The 24681-nt window shown below is 45.8% G+C and overlaps 1 protein-coding gene across 1 annotated transcript in view; it reads right to left on the bottom strand.

Annotated features, from left to right (window-relative positions):
* Positions 1-245: 245 nt before the first annotated feature.
* The window catches only part of SDC1 (syndecan 1), a 128211-nt gene continuing 103775 nt past the window's right edge, over positions 246-24681 (bottom strand). The window contains exons 3-5 of the mRNA XM_033939158.1: positions 22291-22832; positions 17439-17583; positions 246-2790 (exon numbers count right to left, since the gene is read on the bottom strand). Coding sequence (XP_033795049.1) covers positions 2624-2790; positions 17439-17583; positions 22291-22832 — 854 coding nt within the window. The 3' untranslated portion in view covers positions 246-2623. The remainder of the gene's footprint in view (positions 2791-17438; positions 17584-22290; positions 22833-24681) is intronic.

The following is a 24681-nucleotide window of genomic DNA, read 5'->3' on the forward strand; positions in this document are numbered from 1 at the left end:
AATCTCTTTTTTTTTTTTTTGGGGGGGGGGGGCTTCAATTTGCCAGGGGGTGAGGGGAAATCTGGCCCTCAGACATTTTTGAACATGTCCACTGACATTTACAGAAAAGTGTAAGTTTTGGCAACTGTAAGAAAAGTGTAGTTTTGGCAACTGGCTCAGGATTGGATGGTTTAGCCAGTACCAGAGGAATACAAAGAACACATTTTAGTTTTAGGATAGACTATCAAAAAAATACACACAACTAATTTATTGGTAAAACTAGTTTATTGCAGGACTTTAACAAGCCTCATATAGGCAATTTTCAAAAGGAAATATATAGATTAATGTTGAACTCAATTTCAAAATGGCAGTTTTCAACTCAACTTTGACACACTATCCAACTGCATGGCCCAAAATTAAATTTTCTAGAATAGAGAAATGCAGTTTGCATGTGCCAATGTGATCACAGCAATCAAGGTGGGGATTTAGGGGAAGAAGGGTACAGGTATCCCAGTGATTTTAGATTTCAGATTTATAGAATATTTGTAAAGTGGCAGTATTTAGAGTGCTACAGTTGGTTATTTTCATAATCTCATTACAAAAACAGAAAAACAAAATATACAAAAATAAAAGTTAACCTGTGTTCTGGTAACAGCACTTAGAACATGGTTCTAGCAAATCCAGCATTTCAACAAAGTTAAAAAAAAAAAAAAAAAGTAAACTCCGCTGCATTAGATGTACAGTCACAGTGCAAGTCTTAATGTTTGGGAGACCAATAACTGACCTATAATGGAATATACTATGACCAAGCTGGTACTGTCTGAATCCTTATATTGGAAGGAGAAAGGTAAACACTCCAGCATATGAATTATGGGTGCTACACTTGCTAGTGAGTCACAAGATACCAACTGAGTTATCTTTGAGAAGGGTACAAAGCAAAGAGCTGTACCGACACTGAAAAACACAGCATAAGTTTAACATTAGATATTTGATGGGTCCTACAAATAAACCCAAAGGAGGCTGTTGAACTTCTCATCTAGACATGCTAAGGGCAATAGATAGGGGACAAGGCTAGGAACAAACCAGAACACAGTTTCAAAATAAATAAAAAAAAAAAAAAAAACATCCCTCCACTGGAAATGCCTGTGCAGTTATAAACATTGACTATACATAAAATATACATTGATGGGCTTTCAAATTAAGAGTGCCATTTTCAAATATCTTAAACAAAAAACGACTTATTGCTTACTGTAGCTTCACGTTGATTCTGGCAACTGGAAAAGTCTTGCTTAAAGCTGTGTCAAATTCACTGTAAGGCATTTTTAAGGCACTAATTTACTGCTTGAGTACCAACATTGGAGAATATGCAAGGGGTGTCCTACTACACCTTTAACTTTACAGGAAAGCTAGGTTTGAAAGAAAAGCTTGAACAAGTTTGTGCTTGGCAAAAGATGCCACCAATGGAAACTCCCACACCTCCCTCTCTAGGGAAGTGTTCTACCCCTCAGGCTGTTTAAGCAGGCAGCACCCAACACGAGTTAATTCCTATGGGCAAAGCAGGATAATACTACTGATAAAGGATTAAAGACACCATTCCCCTTCCCTCCAAGTCAGGTCTCAAAATACATAAGTAAAATGTCAAGATGGTCAATGGAAAGTGAGGTGGGGGCAATGGAAAATGGTCATGGAAGGAATCTACTAACATGTTATATACATATTAATAAACATGATGCAAGAAAATCTTGCCGAGGGTTTTAAGTCCTGGAATCTGTGGTCCTGAACAGGTTAGTCACCAAAGCAGATCAGCGTCCCTTTAGCATGAGTATTCCGGGTACGTCATAATATGTCTAGTAAAAAGTTTGTATAAATTAAGTTTTTGAGTATCGGTGTAAATCAGGTGTGAACGGACTTAACTGTGTTGGAGATTTACAAGTTAAACATGTGCAATTCACAATACAGTATTTGAAGAATGGCATATCAAGCTTTGAGTTAGATATTGTGTTCAATGCCTTAGTTTAGTGAACAAAGCTTTAAATAAATGGTCGAGTGGTGTTAGGAAGCTTAAGCTGACGTTGTCTTTTGACTAAGAATTTAAACCCTGTAGGAAAAGTATAAAGAGACGTTTGGGATAGTATAAGCCAATGAAGGTCATTAAAGCAGAGAAATAGGATACGGTGCCTGGCCTAGCTACTACGCCCAATGAGCCAGGGCATTTGAGACACTAGATTTCTTTCAATATTAAAGTGCTCTAACCACACACAGTTACAAGGAATACTGTACCAGATTGGATCTATCCACATCAAGCCTCGAGCACTACTGCCTGAGGCATGAAGACTGAAGGTGGTATCAATTACGAGTACAAGTCAGTTCCTATTCTTGCTATCCAAGGGATACTCTCCCCTCCAGTGGTTTTTAGACCACTTAACCAAAGCAAGATTAATAGATCAGTCCCAAGTCTTTAAACTGTGCAAAAGATTTAGTATTAAGTTGGCTATTTCCCCCGCCTCCTTTAGAAATTGGCTTCCAGTGGTAGGGAGGCAAGAGGCTAGACTTTCCAAATAGCTTGATGTTCCATAGAAAAAAAACCCAAACAACAATGTGGTCTAAAAGAAAAGTAAATGAATCTATCCTTAAAGTCACAGGACTATGCATAGAACTCCTCCTGCTTGTGTGGCTTTTGGTATCCTCCATTTGAATGCTTTGGTTCTTCCAAGGAATAGCTTCCTTCATCTTTCTTCTTCATTCGGTACAACATAAAACCAACCAGGAACACAGCAAACAGCAGACCTACTAATCCTCCTGCAATAACACCTAGAAAATAAAAAGGAGATCAGGTCAATGTCAACCCATTCCAACTGTAAATTTCAGGGTTAAAAATGCAAAAGCTCAGCTGTTTTCTAAGTTCCCAGCTCTTCCCAACTGCTGGCTACAAAGTTCTGTTGGGAGAAAAACCATAAGAAACAGAAATATGGCAGCAGATAAAGGCTAAAAGGCCATCTAGTCTGCCCATCCACAGTAAGATGAATGATCCTTTAAAGCAGTGTATCGCAAACTGTGGGCCTCCTGAGATTTCAGGTGTGCCGCGACACACTGGCGGAGGAGGAGCGTCGGCCACGCCAGCTGACTGCCTACAGGATGTGCCTCTCGCGGTGAAGGGCACGTCCTGTAGGCAGTCAGCCGGCACAGATGACTCCTCTTGGCCAGCGTCTCTCCTCCTCTCCCCGCACCTGCCAGGTCTCTCCACGGAAGCGGGTTGTGGCCAAATGGGCCCCCCCCCCCCGCGCAGGCGGTCATCATGTCGACGTCCGTACACTTCCGGGTGTCTTCCGGCCGGGGCACTGAATTTAGTGGGCTGCTGGCTGGAAAGTTTGCGAGACACTGCTTTAAAGATTGCCTAGTTAGGATTTGCACTTAGTGCACTTCATCCTAGTTCAGGTGTGCCCACACTTTTATGGCTTGCGAGCTACTTTTAAAATGACCAAGTCAAAATGATCTACCAACAATAAAAACACTAAACATATACCTCCTCTTTTACTATGGTGCGTTAGTTGATTTAACGCACGCTAAGTGCTAATGCGCCCATTATATTCTATGGACACGTTAGCATTTAGCGCATGCTAAATCAGCTAGCGCGCCTTAGTAACCCCCCCCCCATATTTATTTATATGCAAGATCAGAACAGAGGAGGGAGACATGTTGCCAATAGGGGTGGAGGAGAGAGGAAGAACAGCTGGCTCCTGGAGGGACAGAGAGAGATGTTGGTTGGGGAATGGAACGAGGTCTGGAAGACAGAAGAAGTGTATATATATATATACCGAGTGCACTTCTTCTGTCCTCCAGACCTCGTTCCATTCTGTCCCTCCAGGAGCCAGCTGATCTTCCTCTCTCCTCCACCCCTATTGGCAACATGTCTCCCTCCTCTGTTCTGATCTTGCATCTCTCTGTTCTTCCTCATGGTCTCTCCCCCTCTGTCTCTTCTGTCTGCACCTCCCATAGCCCAACATCTGCCCCCTCTTTGTTTCAGGTTTCTCCCTCTATCTTCCTTCTGCTAACATTTTGAGTCCTCCCACCTTTGGTCCAGGTCTTTGTCTCTCTCACTCTCTTTGTCTTCCCCCTTCAAAGGGCCTGGCATCTCTCTCCTCGGTTCAGTGTTTCAACCTCTCTAACCCCTCTAGCACTCCAGGATCTGCCTTGTCTTTCCACTCCCTTTTGGTTCAAGGCTGCTTTCCCACCCCTCAAGCTCCTTTTGTTTCTTCTTTCCCCACCTCCCCGATCCAGCGTCTCTAAGTCAATCCCCCTCCCACCGGGGCCCTCGCGATGGGCACAATTTTACCCCGACGTGTGGGGCCTTATCTCTGCTGCTTCCCTCGGACTGGATCATCGGGCTGCTTCCCTTAGACTGGATCCCTCACCTCCGTTCTTCCCTCTGGGCCTACCAGTTGAAAGTTCATTACTGCAGCCGGCAGAGCGAACGTAGCAGGCTGCCATTGGCTTCTGTAGCACGTTCCCTCTGCTGTGGTCCCGCACCTCCTCTAACGTCAGGGGCGGGACAGCGGCAGAGGGAACGTGTTAGAGGCTGGCGGCAGTCTGCTCCATTTGCTCTGCAGGCTGCCGTAATTCCACTACTTTAAAGGTGAGAGAGTGACTGGGGGAATGCTAAGGAGAACATTGGCTCTGCAATCTACCGGCATTGCCTTTGCGATCGACCGGTAGATCACGATCGACGTTTTGGGCACCCCTGTCCTAGACCTACTACAGATTGACAATTATATGTATAAATACCATTATAAAATACTAGCACTTATGCACCTAACTTTAGGCTGGAGCAGTTATGCTAGCTCAATGGCTAGTAACTAATTTCCTTTTAACTCAGATAAGTTGGACTTTCACTTATTGTTTTTTGATCCTTTAATTTTTGGTGTTTTTTGGTTTGAGCAGCGAAAGAAAACTGAAGATAGTAGTTTTTAAGAAACTTACTTTCTCTAAACGAGGAGAGTATATTGAAAAGTTTTCACTATTATTCTCACTTATTACATTTTCTCACGATAGAGGAGACATTATGATGTACAGGGCAAACTCATTTAGGTTACAATCACCAGGATAGTTAAAAATGGAATTGTCTGCCTGGGGTTACACTACTAGTGGATTGACCCATCGCAGTTCCCCAGTACCAAGGGTCTCTCTTTTTTCATTGTTTCTTGCTGTATTTTACTGCATTCAATTTTCCATGGCTCTCCTCATTTTGGCCAATATAGTGAGGGTCCACAGCTCCTTCTATATTTAATGCCAAATTTTTTTGTAAGTATAAATGCTTGCAGCTAACTGCCGTCAGGTATGTTGTAATTGATAGTATTTCTATAGACAAGAGCCCAGATTCTCTAAACAGCATCAGATTTTTAGGTGTCAGTAGCGTACCTAAGCTCAGTAAAAAAAAGAGTCATTTAAACACCGGTTTTCACTGCTTTCAAGACACGTAATCAAAATAAATCTGCACTGGAATCACGCCTCTGTAGGTGCTTTATGTTGCATAACAGCGCTGTGGGCATGGTGTAGGCCTGGAAAACCCTGGCCCTACATTTTTGGCACTTACCTTGGCCAGAGGTGAGATTCTCTATCCGGTGCTGTCGCGTGATCGACACGCAATTGGCAGCCGCCAACAGCACTGGTTAGAGAATCCGGGCCTAGGTACATACATGCTAGGTGCACCCCCCAATCTGCCTATGCCCCCTTTTAGTTGCATACTGTAGTTCTTTATTTGTAATTAACTGCCTTTTCATGAAGAGATTCAGAATATATTACATTGCAATCACGTACTAAGTATTTTCCCTTACCTGTCCCGGCAAGATCACAGTCTAACTGTGGTATCTGGGGCAACGGAGTGCTAAGTGACATGCCCAGAATCACAAGGAGCAGGCTGGGATTAAACTCACAACCTCAGGGTGCTGAGGTAGCAGCTCTAACCACTGGGCCACTTCACAACTCCTGCAAATTATGGCCAACTGGCACCAATTATGGCCAATTAGCAGCTAATTTAGCAAAGTCACACACACAACTTGGAACCATTCTATAATTTCCTTATTGCAGGTTTCCAGGTCTCGCTGCATCTTGCCAGGTAGAAACCTATGTTTCAGCCATCATGCTGTGGCTTTCTTCAGGGTTATGCCTTGAAGTCTGCCCTTTGTCTTTGTAAATAGTGGGCCCCCCTGATCTGATTGGGAAGAGAGCAGTCCGTTGGTTACCAAAAAAGAGAGAGCAACTAACTTTCCCACCGGAAACCTGCAACAAGCATGATGCCAGCTGCAGAAATCCAACTTCATCTTTATACTCAGAAAAGACTTTTCCATTCTATGGGAAATAAAGTGCAACTGACTTTCCCATCAAAATTCAAATTGGTGACCAATGAACTGCCCTGTTCTCAATCAGGTCAGTGAACCCACTATTTACAACAGGAACTGCAGACCTCACAGCATACCCTGAAGAAAGCCACAGCATGATTGATGGCTGAAATGGCGGTTTCTACTTAACAAGACACACTGAGACCCAGAAACCTGCAACAAGCATGATGCCAGCTGCAGAAACCTTGAGAGAGCATTCTATAACTTACATACTAACCATCAAATTGTACACACTACCGTATTTTTACGTAGATAACGCGCACCTGTGTAAAACGCGCATACGGGTATAGCGTGCGGGAAACCGAAATATATGTAAAAAAATTTGTATACCGCGCACACCCGTATACCGCGCATGCTGCCTCGACTCTCCCGTCGCTCCCGACTCTCCTTTCGCCCGCCCCGACTCTCCTTTCGCCCGCCCCGACTCTCCTCTCCCCCTTGAAGTCCTGTCCCCACCCTGAAAGCCTGATGCCCCCCCCCGACGTCCGATTCACCCCCCCGCAGGACCGCTCGCACCCCCACCCCGAAGGACTGCTTGCACGCACCCGCACCCTCACCCCGAAGGACCGCTCACACGCACTCCCACCCCCACCCCGAAGGACCGCTCGCACCACCTCTGACGTCAGAGAAAGGGCGGGACTGCCAGAAGAGGAAGTAGCGCAGGCGCAGGGCTCACAGAAGGGCCGGGACCACCAAGAGGAAGCAGCAGGACACCGGTAGGAGCTTCTACATGATGGGGGGGGGGGGGGTCGGGAGGCTGTGGGGGTGCGAGCAGTCCTTCAGGGTGGGGGTGCGGATGGGAGTGCGTGTGAGCGGTCCTTCGGGGTAGGGGTGCGGGGGGGTGAATCGGACGTCAGGGAGGAACTATGTAAAAAATAATTTGTACAATGCGCTCACGCGTATAACGCGCAAGGTTATGCACGGTTTGTAAAATCGTGTATAAAGCGCGCGTTATATGCGTGAAAATACGGTATTTATAGAATTAGGGAGAAGTACACAGTTTACCAATTAGAAAAAATTACACCTTTGTTGGTGGAGAATACTTGGGAGCCCCTGAAATAGAGCATGCCCATTCCAAACAAAAAGCTTGATGCATGAAAACAGTTGGACAAAGCAGAACAGCACTGGTACAAGAGAATCCTGATGGAGGGACGTTATCTAAACCCATTGTCCAAGCTCTTCATGAATATAGCCCACAGAATCCATAGAACTAGGATGGAAGGATCAGTGTATTCCGAGTGTTGCTCCAGCCCACCTCACTAATTCTACCCCACCCTCATTTAACAGAGAACGACACGGGGACAAATTTGTCCCCGCAGGAACTCAATTTCTCCATCCCATCCCCATGAGTTTTGTTGCTGTCCCTGCAAGCTCTGTCCTCAACTGCACAAGCCTCAAACACTGTAAAATCATAAGTGTTCTGCAGTTAAGGCAGAGCTTACAGAAATGGGGCAGGGACGGGGACAAATTTGTCCCCATGTCATTCTCTACATCACAAGACTAGCCTTACTGGGTCAGACCAATGGTCCATCTAGCCCAGTATCCTGTCTTCACAGAGGCCAAGTCAAGTCAGAAATACCTGGCAAAAACCCAAACAGTAGTGATAATCCACAAAAGAGCATCACAGATTGTCATATAGCTCAGCCCCCTCAAACCAAACCCAAGTAAAATCAAAACTAACCAAAAACCTGCAAGTATTAGTGGTGCTTACATCTCTTAAAATTTTATGTGGCATTTTTATTCCCCTCGTTCCCTTATTATAGAATGCTTACAGATTTTCCTTTGCAAGAGGTATCCAACAATTCAAACTCTCCCTTCCTTCTAGAAAAGGAATTAAAGGAGTTAAGATCTTCAGTCAATCTTTGGCTTTTAAACTTTCTCAACTATGGAATGAACTCCCCCTAATTATGAGGAGCCCCAGTTCTTTCCAACCTTTCTGTAAATTTCTAAAAACTTTTCTATTTGCCAAATATTTTGAAGACTAATTTCTTTTGAAACCTTTGTTTTTCACTTTTTCGTTTTTATTTGTTGTAAACCGAGTCGAGCTTCCTTAGGTTGATGACCCGGTATATAAAGCAAAACTAAACTAAACCTTAAGTGTAGAACTGGGACAACAGGAAAAGGATGAAAATTAAAATAGACATACTAATAGGTAGTTAAATTTGACTAAACCACCAAAATGGTCATTTGTACACAAGAGGGGATGAAGATCACCAATAAATCAAACCATTCTTTTAGTGTGCCACTACAGTATCAAAATACAAATGAAAAGCAAAATTGAAAAAAGTATATCCTATATCTATCTCTGTATGATAGAGAAATAATAGGTTTTCATGATGGGACAGTTTTAGATATACAGCAGACAGATTTGCAGTCAAACAAGTTTGACAATTCCATCAATATTCCAACAACCTTCACTGAACTTGAAGACCCCTGATCAATATACAATCTACTCTAGTGGTAAGCAAAAACAGTTGAAAATGGATCCAAATCATAAGTTGATCACGAAGCAAAAAAAACCCAACAACAACAAAACCTCTTTCAGGTACAGTGGTGCCTCACACAACGAACTTAATCCGTTCCAGGAGCAAGTTTGTTATGTGAAACGTTCGTTGTGTGAAACGCGTTTTCCCATAAGAATACATGTAAAACAAAATAATTCGTTCTGCAGCCCTACATTTCCCTCCCTCCACCTCACCTTATATGCAGAGTTTGCCAGCTTTCTTTTTCACCCAGCCGCACGCTTTCAAAAAGCTGTGCACGCGCAGCTGCTGAAGTTGATCAATGTTCTCCTCTCCTACAACTTCCGGTTGCGTCAGAGGAGAAGATTGAACAACAGAGCATGCGCGCATGTGCTGCTCTTTGAAAGTGTGTGGCTGGCCGAAAAAGAAAGCCGGAAAACTCGGCATCTAAGGTAAGGTGGAGGGAGATGATGGAACACTGCATTCAGACAGGAGGGTGCTGCTGTTCCCGGCTCACATTAGGAAGCGGCGAGAGTAGTTCCGCCCCCCCCCCGGGCCCCTCGGGCGACTTCGTTGTGTGAAACGAAGTTCGTTATAGGGAGCAAGACAAAAAGTTCGTTATGCGCAGCGTTCGCTGTACGAGGTGTCCGTTATGCGAGGCACCACTGTACCTCATCCTCTCCCATCAAGTAGGAACAGACAAGAGTGCTGCTAGAGCAGTTGCAAATCAAGGGAATGGTACAAACATGACCCAACCTGATAAGTAACAGGAATTGGTGCTGTTAACATAAGAATAGCCTTATTGGGTCAGACCAATGGTCTATCAAGCCTAGTAGCCTGTTCTCACCAATCCAGGTCACTAGTACCTGGCCAAAACCCAAGAAGTAGCAATATTCCATACTACCAATCCAGGGCATGTCTTTCTCAGTAAGAGACTATGGACTTTTCCTCCAGAAAAGTATCCAAACCTTTCTTAAAACCAAAGGAGGATTGGTTGACGTTAAAGCAAACAATCCACCGTATATTTTGGTCATACCACAGTCCAACAACAACTGTGTCACAATAGAGCTAGTATCTTACTTTTTCAACTAAGGCTGACTCTGTGATGATTGCCCAGTTCATTTAGACATCACCATTTTTGCAGATTTCATTAGCCAAGATGAGACTTGTCTGCATAAAAAAGCTTGCAACTTCTGGTCCAAGAAATAAAAAAGATTTCATGCTGCTTAGCCTAGAAATAATCATCTTATGGACTTTTCTTTTAGAAAATTATCCAAAGCTTTTTAAAACCTGCTAAACTTAATGCTTTAACCATATTATCTGGCAACAAATTCCAGAGTTATTACATGCCGAGTGAAGAAATTTTCTCCAGTTTGGTTTTAAATCTACTACTGCATAGACTGCCTCTGAAGGTTTTAATAGGGTCCTCTGACACTGTCATGAGTTCAGGTCCTGAATGTGCCATCTTGGGATCATGTTGCCCCTGCATGTTTGCTGCAGAGATGATCATGAAATAAACAAAGAGAAAAAGCTGATTTGTTCAAAAGTTTGTCTATGCATCCCTCTCCAGCGCTGTGTCATTCCAAAAGGAACTTTGCAGGCAGAATTTTGATCTTTAGGACAGATTTTATTTATTTATTTTTAAAATGTCTATACTGTTTTTTCCAAAACGGTTTTACAGGGACTTACATACATAAAATTTTATAAGTCAGTACAAAATAAGAACAAAAACAGGCAGATACAATTTTACAAAGTCAATTGCTCTAAGAAATGCATCTACAAATAGTTGAGTCTAAAATTTTCCTAAATGAGTTCCTCTCACCACATTTTGTTGATACGAAGTTATTCAGAGTAGTGAAGACGCAGGAAGATCGCGAAGATCTGCAACGTGACAAAACATGCTCGAGAAATGGGCCACAACATGGCAAATGAGGTTCAATGTGGATAAGTGTAAGGTGATGCATGTCGCTATAGCGCTCAGGGGAAGTGTTGCCTCCTAGTTTGCTGTATCACATGACCCCCCCCCAAAAAAAAAATAAAATAAAAAAAGTAAAGGATGTTAATCTTGATAAAGCTGGAGGCAAAACAAGGCCATTGTTGGCTTTTTTTTGAGTGCGAGATACAAAAAGCAAAGTTCAGCTGTATTCTTTAACTGTTATGGCTGTGAGTTATAAATTATATGGGATTATGTCTATGAAAACTGTGCTTAAGACACATTTTTGCAATTTTTTTTTTTTGAAGATTGCAATAGAGCAATGTACTTAAAAATGGAGTGTTTTTTTGACCAATGACTGGAGAAGCTCCGATATCTAAAATATTACATTACATTAGTGACTTCTATTCCGCCTATACCTTGCAGTTCAAGGCGGATTACAAAAGAGCTAACTGGACATTTCCAGTAACGTTATAATTGTTTTTTGGTTACAAAAGAGGTAAGATAGCTGGATCATATTTTCTCAGAGTAGATCAGTCTGAGAGCGGTATTTTGTATAGACTGAAGTTGTTTTAGCATGTTGGCAGGGCAAGGTAGATAGAGAGAATTGCAATAGTCCAGTAGACCCAAGACTAGGGATTGGACAATTAGCCTGAATTGCTCTGGATCGGAGAATTTTCTTATTTTACGTAGATTTCTCATAATTAAAAAAGCTTTCTGGGTTGTCTTATTGATTTGGGCCTCATGAAGTTGGGACTTGTTGAAGCAAGATATCTGAGGTCTTTTTCTCTATTTGAAATTTGTGCAGTTTCTATTGATATAATTGCTAATGTGCTTAGCCTGTTTTCTGGTTATACACTCCATATTTTGTAAAGCTTTGCTAGTAAGATTATATAGTTTATTTCTCTTTATAATCTTTGGTTTGGCCAGATTAGATTTTTTTTTTTGGGGGGGAGGGGCAGCGGGGTAGGGAGAAAGGAGCACTTGAGCAGCACCAGAGTTTCCTATTTTATTAAGTTCACATAGGATTACACTTCTCCCTCCATATTTGCTGTGATAGGGGATTAACAGAACCGCAAATACAGAAAAACCACAAATAACTTTTTCATATGTTATTTACTGTTTTCTATTAAAAACCATCGTGAATATGGTGAAATCACGAACAACATGGTGGGAGATCTGGCCTGTTCCTGAAGGAGAGGCAAAACCCGGTGAAGAAAGTGCTGGGAATCAGCGATTTCTCTATGCAAGCTGAAGCAATTTTTTTTTGGGGGGGAGGAGCCAGCAAGCTGAAAACTGTGAATAATCAAAACCGCGATTGCTGAAACCGCAAATATGGAGGGAGAAGTCTATTCACCTCCTTCAAGCATCCAGCATTATGGAACTGTCACGATATATGAACCACCTTCATGTAGTGCTTTAAAAAGCTTGTATAAATATCTATGTTTTCCCACTTTTTATGAGATGGCACGCAGCTTATAATGCTGAATAACTGAAAAGGCATAACAGTAAAGGAGGTTCCCAGATCATGCCTAAGAATATAAGAATAGACTTACTAGGTCAGACCAATGGTCCATCTAGCCCAGCATCCTGTCTTTATGGTGGCTAATCCAAGTCACAATTACCTGGCTATAGCAGACTTAGTGTGACTTAGATAACCAATTTGTAAACTGCAGGAAGCATAAAGGAAATGCAGGAGAAGTGTTTGAGCCTCCAATGCAAATTCAGTTCAGAACAAACATACATAACATCTACTTCGATTTACATGCTGAATTTTCACGTGAAGTACAACTTTCTTGAATCAGTTGATATGCTCTAGGAGGCACATTTTGCAACTATTTGCACTTCATACTGAACATTCAGTTGAGATCTGAGCATGATTTATCGTAGGACCCTCAAAATTTGTTACTAGTATTATAAAAGGAGACTTACAATGCAGTATATAGAAAAACTTTGAAGAAGTAAAGTTCCGAAGATCCTGCTCCAAGTATATTTTGTTTAAATATACAAAAAAATAGCAGATTTGAAATGTACCATATTTTTCACTCCATAAGATACACTTCCCCCCCAAAAGTGGGTGGAAATGTTTGTGCGTCTTATGGTGCGAAAACAATTTTTTTTTTTTTTTTTTTAGATTCCCCGGTACCTTTTTTTAATTATGGTGGTCCAGCGGTATATCGGCAGGAGTGAGCTTTCTGCACTCCTGCCCCTCCCTCGCTGGACAGCTGCCTCATCATATCTTGCGGCCAGTAGCGCAAAAGGCAGGAGCAAGTTTTTCATGCTCCAGCCTCGCCCCGAGCCGCTCCCTGAATAGCTGCTGTCAGTTCATGCGAGTCCTGAATGAGCATCATGCCAGCATAGTAATTTTTGCTTGCTGATTTGTAGTACAGTACTGATGGGGGTTTTGTTTTTTAACTGAGAAGTGGTGCTTGGGCCAATAGTTCTATAGTCAAAAACCTTGGAAGTACTGGTACATGTCCTAATTACTTAAAGTTAATTATTCTTGTCTGGGGATATATGAATTGAATTCAATAGCTGCTCTTGGTTTGACTGGAGATTGGACATCTACCAAATTTTTCGCTCCATAAGATGTACTTTTTCCCCAAAAAAGTAGGTGGAAATAAGGGTGCGTCTTATGGAGTGAATACTGCCCTCCCCCCCTGGTACCTTTTGTTATCCCGATAGTCCAGCGCTTCCACAGGCAATCTTCCACACTCCCACAGTGCTGAGCATTGCTCAAAGGTCAGCAGAACTGCGATTGAGCCAGATTGCAGTTCAGAACAGCTCCCATCTCGGCAGCCAGCTTCACCAGCCTGCCCACCTGGCGGAGCCGTTTCCACCTCAAGCTCCTCGTCCACCTGCCACGAGTCTCGTCTCTTTGCACCAGGCCTTTCTCTTCCCGGTGGCCCCTGCTGTCCAGTCTTTGTCCGCTGACTCCCCTGCGCACGCATGATTGACACTGATGCTCTAAGGCATGGGCGAGCGAAGACCGTGACTGAGTGAGACCAGGACAGAAGTTGCATGTGGCTGCCCCCGGATTTCGCCTAGCACGTGCTGTTCAGAGAAGAGGACAGCTGGACTATGAGGGCGGCAGGCATGCTGTGGAACAGCGCACGGGCTGCTGGACTGCGGATCCCTCAAGCCCGATCCTTCCTCCCGTGCTGGATAGGAGAAATACACTGGAGACCCGTGAGAGTTGTGAATGGGCTGCTGGACTGCGGATCCCTCGAGCCCGATCCTTCCTTCCGTGCTGGATAGGAGAAAGACGCTGGAGACCCGTGAAAGAGTCATACTGAGGGAGTTGAGGGGTGGGAAGCAACAGTGCGATATACTAATCCCAGGGGGGGGGGGGGAGGGAGGGAAAGGGAGACATAAGAGATGGTGGGCATGGAAGAAGAAGGGATAGAGACACATAGGGGCAATGCTGATCAGTGGGGGAGAAGGATGGCCAGGGAGAAAGAGGATGAAATGCAGGACAGGAACACACACACAGATGGAAAATGCTGAATGAGAGCAGATGTAGAAACAGGAGAGAGGAAAGGAACAGGATATAGAAGGGAGCTGTTTGTTACACAGGATAGATAAGGCTGCAGGAGGAAGATGGAGTACATGGAGAGAGAAGAAATACGAGATGGACAGAAATTACTAAAAAGAGAAGAAAAAATAACACTTTGGCAGCTGCTTTCATGGAGTGTCTGTTTATTTATGGTCATTTACCCTAAATCAGTTGTTACATAGTACCGTATTTTCACGCAAATAACACGCACCCGTATAAAACGCGCACACGGGTATAGCGCGCAGAAATCACGATGATATGCACAAAAACTTTGGTATACCGCGCTCACGGGTATACCGCGCATGCTGCCCGACTCTCCGTTCACCCCCCCCTGACTTCCGTGCACTGCCCCGCCTCTCCGTGCGCTGTCCCGACTCTCCGTTCACCCCCCCTGACTTCCGTGCACTGCCCCGCCTCTCCGTGCGCTGTCCCGACTCTCCGTTCACCCCCCCCTGACTTCCGTGCACTGCCCCGCCTCTCCGTGCGCTGTCCCGACTCTCCGTTCACCCCCCCCTGACTTCCGTGCACTGCCCTGACTTTCCGTGCGCTGTCCCGACTCTCCGTGCGCTGTCCCGACTCTCCGTTCAACCCCCCTGACATCCGTGCACTGTCCCCCCTTGAAGGTCTGTCCCCATCCTGAAAGCCTGATGCCCCCCCCCCGACGTCCGATACATCCCTCCCCCCCCCCCCGAAGGACCGCCGACTCCCCAACAATATCGGGCCAGGAGGGAGCCCAAATCCTCCTGGCCACGGCGACCCCCTAACCCCACCCCGCACTACATTACGGGCAGGAGGGATCCCAGGCCCTCCTGCCCTCGACGCAAACCCACCTCCCCCCAACGACCGCCCCCCCCCCAAGAACCTCCGACCGCCCCCCCCAGCCGACCCGCGACCCCCCTGGCGACCCCCACGACCCCCCCACCCCCCTTCCCCGTACCTTTGGTAGTTGGCCGGACAGACGGGAGCCAAACCCGCCTGTCCGGCAGGCAGCCAACGAAGGAATGAGGCCGGATTGGCTCATCCATCCTAAAGCTCCGCCTACTGGTGGGGCCTAAGGCGCGTGGGCCAATCAGAATAGGCCCTGGAGCCTTAGGTCCCACCTGGGGGCGCGGCCTGAGGCACATGGTCGGCTGGGGGGGGCGGTCGGAGGTTCTTGGGGGGGGCGGTCGTTGGAGGGAGGGGGGTTTGCGTCGAGGGCAGGAGGGCCTGGGATCCCTCCTGCCCGTAATGTAGTGCGGGGTGGGGTTAGGGGGTCGCCGTGGCCAGGAGGGTTTGGGCTCCCTTCTGGCCCGATATTGTCGGGAAGTCGGCGGTCCTTCGGGGTGGGGGTGCGAGTGGTCCTGCCGGAGGGGGGGGATGTATCGGACGTCGGGGAGTCGGCCGGGCAAGAGGGCTTGGGCTCCCTCTTGCTCCGATTGTGGGTGCGGGTGGGAGCGCGTGCGAGCGGTCGTTCGGGGTGGGGGTGCGAGTGGTCCTGCCGGGGGGGGGGGATGTATCGGACGTCGGGGAGTCGGCCGGGCAAGAGGGCTTGGGCTCCCTCTTGCTCCGATCGTGGATGCAGGTGCGGGTGGGAGCGCGTGCGAGCGGTCGTTCGGGGTGGGGGTGCGAGCGGTCCTGCTGGGGGGGTGAATCGGGCGTCGGGCGGGGTGGGAACTATGTTTAAAAACTTTGGTATAACGCGCTCACGCATATAACGCGCGAGGGGTATGCGCGGTAGGTAAAAACGCGTATAACGCGCGCGTTATATGCGTGAAAATACGGTAATCACATGGCCCACAATATCTGACTGAATGTGTATCCCCCTATATTACACTCCAGAAGCTGGCTATACCATTGAGAAGAGTGAGTGTGGGGTGTCCTGGCATCCGGACGGCTTTTCAAAACCCAGCTCTTTGTCCGAGTTTTGAAAAGCTTCCAGCTAGGAGCGATGTCGATATAGCGCTGGACCTGCCACTAGGCCTGCCTGCCCTCTTTCCCTGCCTGCCCTGTGCCCTGCCCTACCGCTAGACCACCAGAGGGGGAACAGGGTGCAGAGCCTGGCAGGGAGAATTTGGTTCAGAATGTTTTTCTTCTCTAAATCAAGGGTGTGTCTTATGGTCAGCTGCATCTTATGGAGCGAAAAATACGGTAATCTAACTTTTCAGATTAGGTCTGATAGTTATGGGATCAGTTTTAAAGTCTGTGCCATTTTGATCATCTTCACTCCAAGAAGTCAACTTATACAGTAGAACTCTTGGTTTAGTTAGAAATGGTAGGTTGCATCTTAAGAGTTTTATTTATTTATTTATTTCAAGGGGAAGGGGGTTTGAGGATTACCAGTTCTTATAGTGGATCAAATTCCCCGATGCGAGTCGGTGAAACATGGACCATGTCATTAGCTGGTCCAGCAAGATAAGTTATATTTAAGTATCTAAAACCAGAATTTGTTGCGACACTTAAGGCAGTTAAAATAATACTATTGATATCAGCATTTTTAGATGCAAAGTATCAAAATTATATTGGACCCATGACAAATTAGTCGAGTCATGAATAGATAAAAGCTACATTGCTCATGTGAAAACCCACCACTAATGGTTCAAAGTTACATACATGATACAACTCAATTGATACAGCTAACAAGACAGACAGAAGAATGTCATGTATGTAAATGCCAAAGACCAGTCGTATCCGATAACATTATACAGTACCTCACCTATTTATACACTGCTTATAGCCCAAGTGGTTTACATTCTGGAACTATGGAGTGTTAAGTGACTTGCCCAGGGTCACAAGGAGCGGCACTGGGCTTGAACCTGCAACCTCAAGAGTGCTGAAACTGCAATTCTAACCACTTGGCCATTCCTCCATTCCCACCTACAACTGCAGAAAGTTAAATTAAGTTTTTACAGAAATGGTTGCATTTGGAAAAAATTTACACAGCTTGGCTACTGATTAACCAAGTGCATAATCAATCAAGCACTGGTAGTTTGATTAACCTCTAAGTGTTCATGCTTACATATCTTGTTCCAGAGGTAATCATCAGAACCCCAATTGTTCTATATTAACTAAGCAGCAGTGTAAGAAACCTTAACTTCATAAGAAGGCTGCATGCACATGAAGCTTTAACAAAGTACCTCCTAAGACTTCTTTCCTATCCATAATTCCCTTGGAAGCATCTGTTGTTCCGTTATCTTCAGAATCCACCTCATTAAGAATCCGGGATTTTTTATCTTGCTCCTTTGGAACCTCTTTTGTTGTTTCAAAGAACCACCCTCGATCCTGAGAAGCAATAAAGACAGACAAGTATTAAGTTTCATCTAGTTTCACAACTAAACTTCTCCAGTAAGTCTTATAAGTTGATAATTAGTACATTTAGTACAAAATAAATCCTGCATGCTAACAAGAGAGAAAGACAGTGAAGCCTAACAAGAGGCACTGATCTGCCAAATGACAAAGGATACACACACAAAAAAATAGGTCAAATAAAATGAAGGGTCTTGACTGCATTCCTCTTCACATTTATCTGGTTTTTTTGTGCATCCATGCAAAGAGTCTAATACACTTATACTTTATGCAAACCAGTTCTTAAGTAAATGCAGTTTTATGAAGTCTCCAGGCGCAGGTAGTAAGATATCTCATTTTACACCTGTATCAGCAAATTATTCTGTTACACAGCCACCAACTTGGGAACACTTGGTTCAACATTGTACCTTGGGGGGAGGGGGATTACCTCCAGTTCTCCAGTACTTTTCAGGATATTCAGAGTCTCCTTGAACATGAGTTAAACATTAACTCCTAGTTTTTGTAAAAAAACAAAACAAACCCCATGAATGGTGTAGGACATCCAACAAGTAGGGATTTTTGTTTTTTTTTTTTTTAAAAACTACAGGGAAATTTGCACAAGGGCTGTGCTTGCTTGTGCGCATTTAAAAATTGTGTGTTTTTGATATTGTTTTGTAGCCCTTGTTGGCTATTCAGCAGGCAAGAGAGATACAGGGAATTCCATATGCAGGTCGAGATTATAAGGTCTCGGCTTATGCAGATATATTGCTTCATTTGAAGAATCCTGAATCAACCATCCCACATTTGCTGGAATTCATAGATTGTTTTGGTAAATTTTCTGCTTATATGATAAATTGGAGTAAATCAGAGGTTCTTCCATTGAATGTACATTGTGTAAAAGATTTATATGATCCATTCCCATTCCTTTGGAAGGAAGAGGGAATAATAAAATACTTAGGTATAATGATTCAAAAGACATTGGAAGATACAATTGCAGTAAATGAAAAATCCTTATTGTCGAAAGTCAAAGAAATGTGTGAGCATTGGAATCCATTACATCTTTCTTGGTGGGGGAGAGTCCAAACCATCAAAATGATGATCTCGCCTGTAGTTTGTTACCTGTGAGGCACCGGGTCTGGACTGAAGATACTCGAGGACCCGTTCCGGGACTTTAAATGTACCACGAGCAGCGTCTACCATGAGCTATCGAGGCTGAAGTGAACAAAGCCATGGCACCGGATAATCTACACACCAGGGTACTTCGGGAATTGAGAGATGTCCTGGCAGAGTCATTAGCTGCGCTTTTCAATCTGTCCCTAACAAGGGAAAAGTCCCCTTGGACTGGAAAATTGCTAACATCATTCCGCTCCACAAAAAGGGATGCAGGTCAGAGGCTGAAAATTATAGACCTGCGAATCTCGCATCAATAGTATGTAAACTTATGGAGACGTTGATCAAAAACAGATTGGATATGATTCTGGATGACAAGAGGCTGAGGGATCCCCACCAGCATGGATTTACGAAGGGAAGATCTTGTCAATCCAATCTGATAAGCTTCTTTGACTGGGTAACAAAACAACTAAGATAGGGGAGAATCCCTGGATATAGTGTATTTAGACTTCAGTAAAGCCTTTGATAGTGTCCCACACCGCAGGATATTGGACAAAATGAATACAATGGGACTAGGAGAAACATTGACTGCATAGGTTAAAGACTGGCTCAATGGTAGACTTCAGAGGGTGGTGGTAAATGGTACTCCCTCAGAAACATCGGAAGTGACCAGTGGAGTGCCGCAGGGCTCGGTCTTGGGTCCGATACTATTTAATATCTTTGTACGAGACCTACCCCAAGGACTTTGAGGTAAGATTACATTATTTGCCGATGACGCTAAGCTATGCAATGTAGTGGACAACCTTGCCATGGTAATGCCTCCTTTGTCTCTGTCTCTATTTAGCCCAAACTAAGAACAGCTTACAACAGAAATACATTCATAAGAACATAAGCCTTACTGGGACAGACCAAAAGTCCATCAAGCCCAGTAGCCCGTTCTCATGGTGGCCAATGATGGAGTGAGGAAAAAAAAATAAAAAAAGATCCGCTTGTACCCATTCTACTCCACTCAAGATTCTGTAGACTTCAATCAAATCTCCCCTCAGCCGTCTTTTCCAAGCTGAAGAGCCCTAACCGTTTTAATCTTTCCTCATACAAGAGGAGTTCCATTCCCTTTATCATCTTGATCGCTCTTCTTTGAACCTTTTCTAGTACCACTATATCTTTCTTGAGATAAGGAGGCCAAAATTGAATGCAATACTCCACTTGTATTTTAAATGAATACTGTTAAATTTCAATATAAATAAGCAATTACAATGAGATTCTAAAATAGGAAGATGGATATTGAGAACGTTTGCCTCCCTAGAAAGGTGGGCCAATCAAAAACAGACTTCTGCAAGCTAATGCAGCTTTTTACCCAGGGGAAAGGTCAGTTACTGCCTTGAGGTGTGCGAAATTTAACTGTTTTGTCTCAGGTTTTGCTCATTTCCTTTGATTCTTTCTTGCAACCCCTATCCACCAGACCAACCTGACACCTTCCCCACCCCATTAATTCGTATATACAGTCTATGAAAGCTGAAGAAAAAAAAAAAAAAAAAGGTTTCCAATTTTGGTTCCACTGAAAAATCAGAGCAAGTTTGCCATCTAAACTTTATACATTTTCCCTTCATCCAGTTGACCATTTCCTTTTGCTGTAGATTGGAAGACCTAAATATGGAGAGGAGGGACAGGGGAGATACGATACAGACATGTAAATACTTGAAAAGGTAATAGAACCAAATCTTTTCCAAAGAAGAGAAAATGGTAAAACTAGAGGGCATTATTTGAGGTTGTGGGGAGGAAGACTCAGGAGCAATGTTAGGAATTTTTTTTTTTCCACAGAGAGGGTGGTAGATGCCTGGAATGCCCTCCCGAGGGAAGTGGTGGAAAGGAAAACGGTGATGAATTCAAAACAGCATGGGATAAACAGAGGATCTCCAATTAGAAAACAAAGGATGTAAATTAAAGAACTAAGGCCAGTACTGGCCAGACTTGCACGGTCTGTGTCCCATATGTGGTGATTTGGTGTAGGATGGGCTGGGGAGGGCAGCAATGGGAACTCCACTAACTTGGAACATGAGGATGTTACTGGCCAGACTTATGGTAGATATCCTACAAATAGGATGGTTGGATAGGCTGGAGTGAGCTTGGATGGCAACTTAAGCATTTGGAACCTAGGACAATACCAGGTGGGCTTTACAGTCGTATGACCTAGAAATATCAAAGAAGAGACAAGTTAATTTAATCATGTATTTGTAATGGATAACACTAATGGCAGACTGGATGGACTGTTCAGGTTTTTATTTGCCGTCATTTACTATGTTACTATATTACTTTACAGTGCACCACCATGAACCTACTACATATTAAACTATTTAATTTTCTATACCATTCTCCCAAGGGACCTCAGAACGGTTTACATGAATTTATTCAGGTACCCAAGCATTTTTCTCTGTCTGTCCCCGTCCCGGCTATCTGGGGCAATGGGGGGATTAAGTGATTTGCCCAGTGTCACAAGGAGCAGTGTGGGTTTGAACCCACAACCCCAGGATGCTGAGGCTGTAGCTTTAACCACTGCACTAGTAAATGACATGGGGAAAAAAATTTGTCCCCGTCTCTACCCTGTCCCCACAGCATCCATACAAGCCTCAGTACTGCAATATTTAGCTTATTCCTTCCTTATAAATCAAAGTTCTGGCTGCTGAACTAGAGAAAGATGTTCAGCTGGAAGGGCTTTGTTTATAAATTTTTATCAACACAACTAATATACTACTTTATCCTAAAACAAGAAAATATATACAGTCAAACCTCGGTTTGTGAGTAATTCGGTTTGCGAGTGTTTTGCAAAGACGAGCAAAACATTCTCTCAAATCTTGCCTCGCAAACCGAGCGCCAACTTGATTTGCAAGCACCCCCCCCCCCCCCCCGCACCCGGCGCGAACCAGCACCCCCCGCCTGAACAGAATACAGTCTTACCCCCCATCTGGCACCAGCACGCAGTCCACAGGACGTGCTGGTGAAAGAAGTTCCTGCCTTTTGCCTGGGCCTTGAGCAAGAACCAGAAGGCCTTGAGCATGCGCAGATGCTCAAGGCCCAGGCAAGAGCATGCGCAGATGCAGGAAAGATTGTCTCAGATGCAACTTCCGGTTGCATCAGAAATGACCTTAACGGATGCCACATGCGATTTCAATGCTCTGTCTGCTCGTAGGAAGCACATTTAGAGAAATTGCCTGCCGCAAAGGTAAGGGGCAGGGAGGGAGATGCTCAGGTGGCGATTGGGCGGCAGCCATCTGTAAGGAGGGAGGAAGATGCTTGGGCAGTGGTAGTGATCAGGCAGTGGCAGCTGCTATCAGTAAGGAGGGAGGGAGCGCAATCAGTGACCACACATGTTTCCCTCCCTTAACTGCAAAAACAAGGCCATTCACCGCTCCACCGGGCAGTGAATGGCCTTGTCTCTGTAGCTGCGGTGAACACTATTTCCTCCCCCCACACTGTTTCAGCAGGTTACCCGCAGCTTACCACGGGTAACAGCCACCATGTCATTCTCTATATTGTACCACACACTCCACAAATATTCCAATAAATGGAAAAGTTCATTTAAAAGTCTGTCCTTACCAATCCCTGTCCAGAGCCTTCTGTTTCAGGAACCTCAGATACAAATTCGTCACGAAATGCAGTGTTGTTGGTAGGGACTGCATCGCCTGTAACAGGCACAGCAGTGCTAACATTCACATCTTCAGCTGGAAGGAATTCTTTATCAATGAGATCCGTTTCTAAGGGGACATCAGTTGTTGTGGATTCCCGAACACCTTCACTTTCTTTTGCACTTGGATCAAAATCATGTACATCTTTTACAATTGTAGAATTAATTACGCTGGCTGTAGAAGTGGCTGGAATTGGATTTATTTGGTTCCTATCAACACTAGTTTTCATCTCAGAATCCTCAGCAGTGATGTTAGATTTCTGTACTTCCTCCGAGCCAACCAATGCATTTTCTTCTGAATCTTTGGTGGGGGATGTGGTTACCATGTCACTGGTCCTCTGCACTTCATCAATAGCGGACTGATGGTCTATTGTAGACTCCGAAGGTGGAACTGTGGTTAATATAGTCTCGATGCCTTCTGGTTTACTTGTAACAGTGTCCTGTACAAAAATAACTTAACAGGAAAAAAAGGGGTGTGGGTGTTAACTTGGTGCAGAAGAGCTCATTTTATATAAACAGAAAAATAAAGCAGCATTGAAAAATAAATCCCATATCTACAATAGATATCAAAAACCTATGGCATTTGTCCTGTTTAGTATGGCTTCCAAGTCCATTTCCATATACATTTAGTATTGTTCACAAAAGATCAATTAATTAGGGTACATGAAATATGGATAGTTCCTGGAACTAGAGAAAGATGTTCAGCTGGCAGGGCTTTGTTTATAAATGTTTATCAATACAACTACCGTATTTTCGCGGATATAACGCGCACCATTGTAAAACGCGCACAGGGGTATAGCGCGCAGAAATCACGATGATATGTACAAAAACTTTTCTATACCGCGCTCAGGCATATAACGCGCATGCTGCCCGACTCTCCTCTGGCCACCCCGACTCTCCTTTCGCCCTCCCCGACTCTCATCTGGTTGCCCCGACTCACCCTGACTTTCGGTGCACTGCCCCGACTCTCCTCTGGTTGCCCCGACTCACCCTGACTTTCGGTGCACTGCCCCGACTCTCCTCTGGTTGCCCCGACTCACCGTTCACCCGCCCTGACTTTCGGTGCACTGCCCCGCCTCTCCGTGCCTGTCCCCCCTTGAAGGTCTGCCTGTCCCCCCTTGAAGGTCTGCCTGTCCCCCCTTGAAGTCCTGTCCCCCTTGAAGGTCTGCCTGTCCCCCTTGAAGATCTGCCTGTCCCCCCTTGAAGTCCTGTCCCCATCCTGAAAGCCTGATGCCCCCCCTCGACGTCCGATTCTTCTCCCCCCTCGGCAGGACCACTCGCACCCCCACCCCGAAGGACCGCCGACTCCCCGACAATATTGGGCCAGGACGGAGCCCAAATCCTCCTGGCCACGGCGACCCCCTAACCCCACCCCGCACTACATTACGGGCAGGAGGGATCCCAGGCCCTCCTGCCCTCGACGCAAACCCCCTCCCCCCAACGACCGCCCCCCCCAAGAACCTCCGCCCGTCCCCCAGCCGACCCGCGACCCCCCTGGCCGACCCCCACGACACCCCCACCCGCCTTCCCCGTACTTTGTGTAGTTGGGCCAGAAGGGAGCCCAAACCCTCCTGGCCACGGCGACCCCCTAACCCCACCCCGCACTACATTACGGGCAGGAGGGATCCCAGGCCCTCCTGCCCTCGACGCAAACCCCCCTCCCTCCAACGACCGCCCCCCCCCAAGAACCTCCGACCGACCCGCGACCCCCCTGGCCGACCCCCCCACCCCCCTTCCCCGTACCTTTGGAAGTTGGCCGGACAGACGGGAGCCAAACCCGCCTGTCCGGCAGGCAGCCAACGAAGGAATGAGGCCGGATTGGCCCATCCGTCCTAAAGCTCCGCCTACTGGTGGGGCCTAAGGCGCGTGGGCCAATCAGAATAGGCCCTGGAGCCTTAGGTCCCACCTGGGGGCGCGGCCTGAGACACATGGTCGGGTTTGGCCCATGTGCCTCAGGCCGCGCCCCCAGGTGGGACCTAAGGCTCCAGGGCCTATTCTGATTGGCCCACGCGCCTTAGGCCCCACCAGTAGGCGGAGCTTTAGGACGGATGGGCCAATCCGGCCTCATTCCTTCGTTGGCTGCCTGCCGGACAGGCGGGTTTGGCTCCCGTCTGTCCGGCCAACTTCCAAAGGTACGGGGAAGGGGGGTGGGGGGGTCGGCCAGGGGGGTCGCGGGTCGGTCGGAGGTTCTTGGGGGGGGACGGTCGTTGGAGGGAGGGGGGTGTGCGTCGAGGGCAGGAGGGCCTGGGAGCCCTCCTGCCCGTAATGTAGTGCGGGGTGGGGTTAGGGGGTCGCCGTGGCCA

Source organism: Geotrypetes seraphini, chromosome 3 (genome assembly GCF_902459505.1).
Source record: "Geotrypetes seraphini chromosome 3, aGeoSer1.1, whole genome shotgun sequence".
Taxonomy (NCBI): Eukaryota; Metazoa; Chordata; class Amphibia; order Gymnophiona; family Dermophiidae; genus Geotrypetes; species Geotrypetes seraphini.